The sequence below is a fragment of the Vombatus ursinus genome, unplaced genomic scaffold, assembly GCF_900497805.2.
Source record: "Vombatus ursinus unplaced genomic scaffold, bare-nosed wombat genome assembly UNPS02014973.1, whole genome shotgun sequence".
Taxonomy (NCBI): domain Eukaryota; kingdom Metazoa; phylum Chordata; class Mammalia; order Diprotodontia; family Vombatidae; genus Vombatus; species Vombatus ursinus.
In genome coordinates, this window is record NW_020954751.1 from 11,741,288 (window position 1) to 11,747,287 (window position 6,000).

At 41.3% G+C, this 6,000-nt stretch overlaps 1 protein-coding gene across 1 annotated transcript in view; it reads left to right on the forward strand.

Annotated features, from left to right (window-relative positions):
- The window catches only part of TG (thyroglobulin), a 371,783-nt gene that overhangs the window by 312,036 nt on the left and 53,747 nt on the right, over positions 1 to 6,000 (forward strand). The window contains exons 42-43 of the mRNA XM_027845510.1: positions 1,577 to 1,741; positions 3,004 to 3,171. Of these exons, the coding sequence (XP_027701311.1) occupies positions 1,577 to 1,741; positions 3,004 to 3,171 (333 nt within the window). The remainder of the gene's footprint in view (positions 1 to 1,576; positions 1,742 to 3,003; positions 3,172 to 6,000) is intronic.

Genomic DNA, 6,000 nt, shown 5'->3' on the forward strand with positions numbered 1-6,000 from the left:
CCTAACAAATTGGGTGTAAATCCAATCCTAGTTTAAATGCATCAAGAATTTTCATTAATTAAAGCCCAATATACCCAGATTGATTGATTTATTCTTTCTAATCACATCTCTTCTCAGCTCAGAAATCCACAATGGTTCTTTATTGCTTAAAAGTCAAATCCAGACTCCTTAGCCTGGTATTCAAGGCCCGATATGACTCAATTCCAATCTGATATAGCAATACCCTTCACCACCTATATGAACCCTTTGCCCCAACAATTGTACCCTACTGTTCTTAAAATACAACATACACATCCCCATTTCTCTGCTTTGTTCACCCCATTTCTCCCGTTAGGTACACACTCATATAGATTCTTAACTCTACATCTTTCACTGACAACTCCAGCCCCAAGTGACCTCACCTGAATTTACAAGTCATGGGGTCTATAGCATTCAATTATACTTAGCGTACCAACCTGCTTTGGGGGCACACTGACTTGTTACCCGAACTTATTGATTCTACCACCACAGCATCTCTAAAACCATCTCCTTCTTTCCCTTCACACAATCTCTACCTTCGTTCAGACCATCATCACCTCTACCTAAACTATTTCAATAGGCTCCTTATTGAACTTCCTGCCTTTTGTCTCTCACACTTCCAATCCACCTCTGCCAAATTACTATTCCTACAGCACAAATCTGACCAGTAGTTTCCTGTTGCCCCCAAGATAAAATATAAAATCATGGAATCATAAAATCATAGACCTAGGACTGGAAGGGACCTCAGAAGACATCTAATCTGACCCCTCATTTTGCAGATGAGTAAACTGAGGTCGTGGAAGTCAGCTTCCCATTTAAATTTCTCCACAAGGTGACTCTCATCTAGCTTTTCAGTCTTATTTCTTATTGATACCCTTCGCACACTCTTTATTCCAATGAAATAGGATTGCTAGCTCTTCCCCATATATACATCACCTTCTATCTCCTGCCTTTGCAGAAATGGGGTGCCCTATCTGGAATGAGCTACTTCTTCACTTCTGGATAGTTGAATTCCAGGCTTCCTTTAAATCCCATCTTGAATGCCACCTCTGACACAGGGCCATTTATGATCCTCATCCTACCCCCAACTCCCAGTTATTAGCATTATTTCCTCAAATTTTGCTTCATTCTGTATACACATTGTATTATGTTTGTGTGTCTATATATATTTCTGTTGGATTCCCTCCCATATGTTGTTGTTCAGTCCCTGAAGCATGTCAATAGGGGAAATTTTAGTCAAGCAGGGTTTTTGGTGCATGATGTCTGAGGGGGCCAACTGCTCCATGTAAGGTCCATTTGTCATACTATATTGGTCTGACTATAGGTTACACCCTTAAAATAAAATCTCTTTGAAAAGGAATAAATATATGGGCATCTACTGAAAATTAACACTGATTATAGATTGCATGCAAGCCAGATTTGAGAGACATCTACAGATCTATGTGGTATTGAGTTCTGAATGTGAATGATTGATGACAAAGCTCTTTCGTTTACCCTTTCATCCATTATAGGTCTAGGAATACTTTATGATCATCAATACAACTGAATTCTCTTCTAGGGTGGCTCGGTGCTCTCTCCTGCAGCAGCAATTAGCCAGAAAAGGGCTCAAGAGCAGGCAGCAGCTCTTGCCCAGGAAGTCAGTTGTCCAACCTCTCCTTATAGTGATATGATGTCCTGCCTCCGCCAGAAACCTGCTGACATCCTCAATGATGCTCAAACCAAGGTGGGCAATGAAGGAGGAAGTAGGGAAGATCTTGCAGAATTTTAAGACTGAGACCTGGGGTATTGCATTGGTCTGAACACAAGCTGCATGCCCAAAATGAGTTCTCTTTGAAAGGAAAAAAAAAAGATGTGGCCCAATGGATAGAGAACTGTCCTTGGAGTCAGGAATACTTGAATTCTAACCCATAGTGGCTGTGTGACACCTGGGGGAGTGCCCCATCTTTTCATTGTTCCCAGGCATCTATGCAAATCTGCATTGGTAGGGAAAGCTTCCTCATAGGGAGTGGCTGCTACTAATAAAATCATATTTCTGTGTCATCTTGAAAAAATAACATTAATTTTAGTCCACAATGCAATACTCTTTTTTTTTTGCCAGTTAAGCTACTCAGACCCAGAGGGTTTCAATGACATTAATAATATACTAAGGAAGGAAGCATGTTACAATGGAAAAACCACTGGATTAGAATTCCATAGACCTGGGGTTTTGCTCTGTTTTTTACACCTAATATCCATGTGACTTTGAACCAATCATTTCACCTAACTGATCTCTCCTCATCTGTAATAGGAGGGAGTTGGATTATACATATCTAAAGTCCAACAATTTATGAATCTCTTTTTTTAAGGGGGCTCATATTATTGAGCTAGAAATATAATGAAAAAATGGCTGATAGTTAAAGACCTGGCTTCTAGTGCTAGCAACTATCTATGTGACCTTGTGTGAAGTACTGGACCTCAGCTCCATCATCTACAAAAATGAGGCAACTGGCTGACCTTCATCCATTCATTTTTTTAACAAACATTGATTAAGCAGGTAGTATTTGCAATGCCCTATGGTAGCACCTAGAGGATAAAAAGATCAGTAAGACCTAGTTCCAGCCCTCCAGGAACTGGCTTCTTCTAGGCAGGCAGACAGTCAATATCCATTTTTAAGTACCTACTATGTACCAGGCACTGTGCTAGGTGCTAGGGATACAAAGAAAGGCAAAGGATGGTCCCTGCTCTCAAGGAGCTCATACTCTATAGAGGGAAACAGCACGAAAACAGCTATGTACAGAGGAGGTACATTCAGGATAAATTGGAAATAATCAACAGGGAATGTGCTCAAATTAAGAGGGATTGGGAAAGGCTTCCTGTAGAAGGTGGGATTTTAACTGGCTCCTTCCAATTCTAAGTTTCTCTACTCTGCTGTAAAAATCTGAATCAGTGAATTCCTGGTGACTATGTGGTAATAAACAGTCACATCTCTTCAATCCCCAAACCCAGCTCCTGGCAATAAGTGGCCCATTTCATTACTGGGGACCAGTGGTTGATGGCATCTATCTCCAAGAGACTCCAATCAGAGCATTGCAACGATTTCTGAGGGTGAAAGTGGATCTGCTCATTGGAAGTGTTCAACGAGATGGGCTGATCAACAGAGCAAAAGCCATTAAGGTAAGTGGATTGTAGATTATCAGTTAGTCAGGTGCTAGGGAAGCTTTAGCACTCCTGTGAGTCACAAAATAGGACTGGATCATTTATTCATCCATTTATTCAGATTGTACTCTTTGCTGGGTAAGATCATGGATCCATAAGGCACAGTCCTTCCCCACAAGGAACTTGGGATCTTTTAGTGGTGAGAAAACCTGAACACAGATAATTACAAGACCATTTAGAATATAAAAAATAGAAAAGTCTATGTAAGCACGTGAAAGAGAGACCACTTCTGGCTGGGATGGATCATGGAAAGAGAGAGAGAGAGGGTACAAGGGAGAAGAATCAAGTAAGACTCCATGAAAGGAAACAGATGATTTGAGTTGTCATGAAAGACTAGTAGGGCCTTAGCAGGCAGAGTTAGTGATGGGCATGGAAAAGAGAGGCAGCATGGGATAGTGTATAAAAACACTGGAATGGGGTCAGATGACTTAGGTTCAAATTCTGACATATGCTAACTCTCACCATGGGCAATTTAATTAACCTTTATATAAAACAAAATAATACTTACACTATCTAACTTACAGGATGGTATGGAGAAAATGCTTTCTAAACCTTAAAGTGGCACTGATAGAGTGCTGGGACTAGAGCCAGAAAGACTAAACTGAATTCAAATCCAGTCTCAGACACTAGCTGTGTGACCTTGGACAAGTTACTACTTCACCCTGTTTGCTTCAATTTCTTCATCTGTAAAATGAGCTGGAAAAGGAAATGGCAAATTACAACAGTATCTTTGCCAAGGAAACCCCAAATGAGGTCACAAAGAGTCATATATGACTAAAACAACAACAAACCTTAAAGCATTATACAAATATGATTTATTATTATTATCATTATCATTATTGATGAGAGGCAGAATGTCATAGTAAATAGAGGCATGACCAAGGGAAAAATCACTTGATGTATCCAAGCCCTGGGCAACTCCTGAACCTAAAACCATAGGTTATAGACAAGTCACCGATCAACATTTGGTTGGTTAAAGTTCTCATAATAGTGAGTTCCCTCATACCAATGAAGTCACAGGTCTGGACCAGAATGACTATTATTTGAGACAAAGGGTGATATTGTGATGTATTAGGCTATACTCAATCAGGAAGACCTAGTGTTTCAAGGAGTCCCCAGGTCTGACATCCCCTAGACAAATCACTTCATACCCTCCATGCTCCAGGCACTGCTCTAAGGCCTTCTGTTGCCCAACAATGCTGATCTGCATCAGTAGAAGGCATTTCCTTACCTGGAGTTCCCTACCCCCAGTGTAATCATACAAACAAATCATACAAATGCAAATAAAATTACATACAAATAGAGTATACAAATAAATTCCTGACAAATTATGTTTGTCAGAATTATAGAGATGGGAATGTATAGGATGTCTTTGGCCACAGTTATTAATGCAAGTTGGTTGGAGTTAAATCTGGAAAGGTAGGCTGGAGCCAGATATTGGACGACCTCAATTACCAGACTGAAACGCCTTAGAGCTCATTTATTAGACAAAGGGGACCACTGCATTTTGAGCAGAAGAGCAAGTTGTTCAGAGCTTTTACATTAGGAGTGTTAAGCTAGCATCATATATAGGATGAATTAGAAGAGAAACACTTTCATGAAGAAGTCAGATTTCTCCTCATGTCCCAAATCCTGGAAGTAACATCCTTTGTCAGTGCTCTGAAGTGGCATCCTTCCTGGGAGAAGAGTATTCTGACAGTCCAATTGAGAACACATACTGCCCAGTATGACCTTAGAAGAAAGTCAAGTATGGATAGACTTGGAACCTGGAAACCTGGGCTCAGAGATCCTGGTTCTAATGCTTCCTAGGGTCACACAGTTGAACTTGAACTCAGGTCTTCCTAACTCTAGGCCCAGTTCTCTATCCACTGTGCCACCCCACTGACTCAGTTGTAATCGTATAGACAAACAATGGTAAGGGCCTCTACCTAGGCAGAATGGAGCTGGGTGAATGGAGAGAAGGCATTACAGGTATGAGAGACATTATGCAGGTAGAAATAACACAGCCATGTGTGTTGTTAGGTGGGAAAGCCTATATAAAAATAAATAGCCATCACTGTTGTTATGGTCCCTGGGCTGCAGTGAAATGGGAGAAAAGTTGGGAGCCTTGCAAATGGCTCATTCTTTTATCTGCCTTAACAGGCCCTTCCTGCTCTCTCACCAGAGGTTGTAACACTAAGATGTTTACTAATTAGGGAACAGTAAAAAAAACCAAAAACCAAAAAAAAAAAAAAAAAAAAAAAACACTGAGGGAGGGCACTCCCACTCCTATTGACTGATCCTCCTTGCCTGAGGCCCCTTTGGTGTAGAGAAAAGCTCAAGATGAAATGTGTCTCTATGAGATCTGCTAAACCAGGAGCAGCTTCTTGTTTCACATGATTCAACTAGTAGGATGAGACAGAAATGGTCAGTTCAGCCAATTTTCCAGGCCTCAGAACCATAATAAGGAATTTTTGCACCTAATTCAGGAACCACAAACATACCCAGGGGAGTAACCAGCATAAAAGGCATCCCAGGTTGAGGCAAGGGAGTGGACAGCTGTTGGAGGAGACAGAGAAGCTAGCCCAGGACACCCTGAGGCTATGAGGCTATCACCCAAGAGGCCTTCCTTAGGAATATGAGGGCACCAACAGTTCCAGAGAAGTAACTTCAGATTTCATGACTCAGCTAAGCATTGAAAGGGGACCACTCATGTCCTCCAGGCATACCCTGGAGCCCAAATCTCCCACTCCCCCCAAACCACACACACACACACACACACACACACACACACACACACACACACAC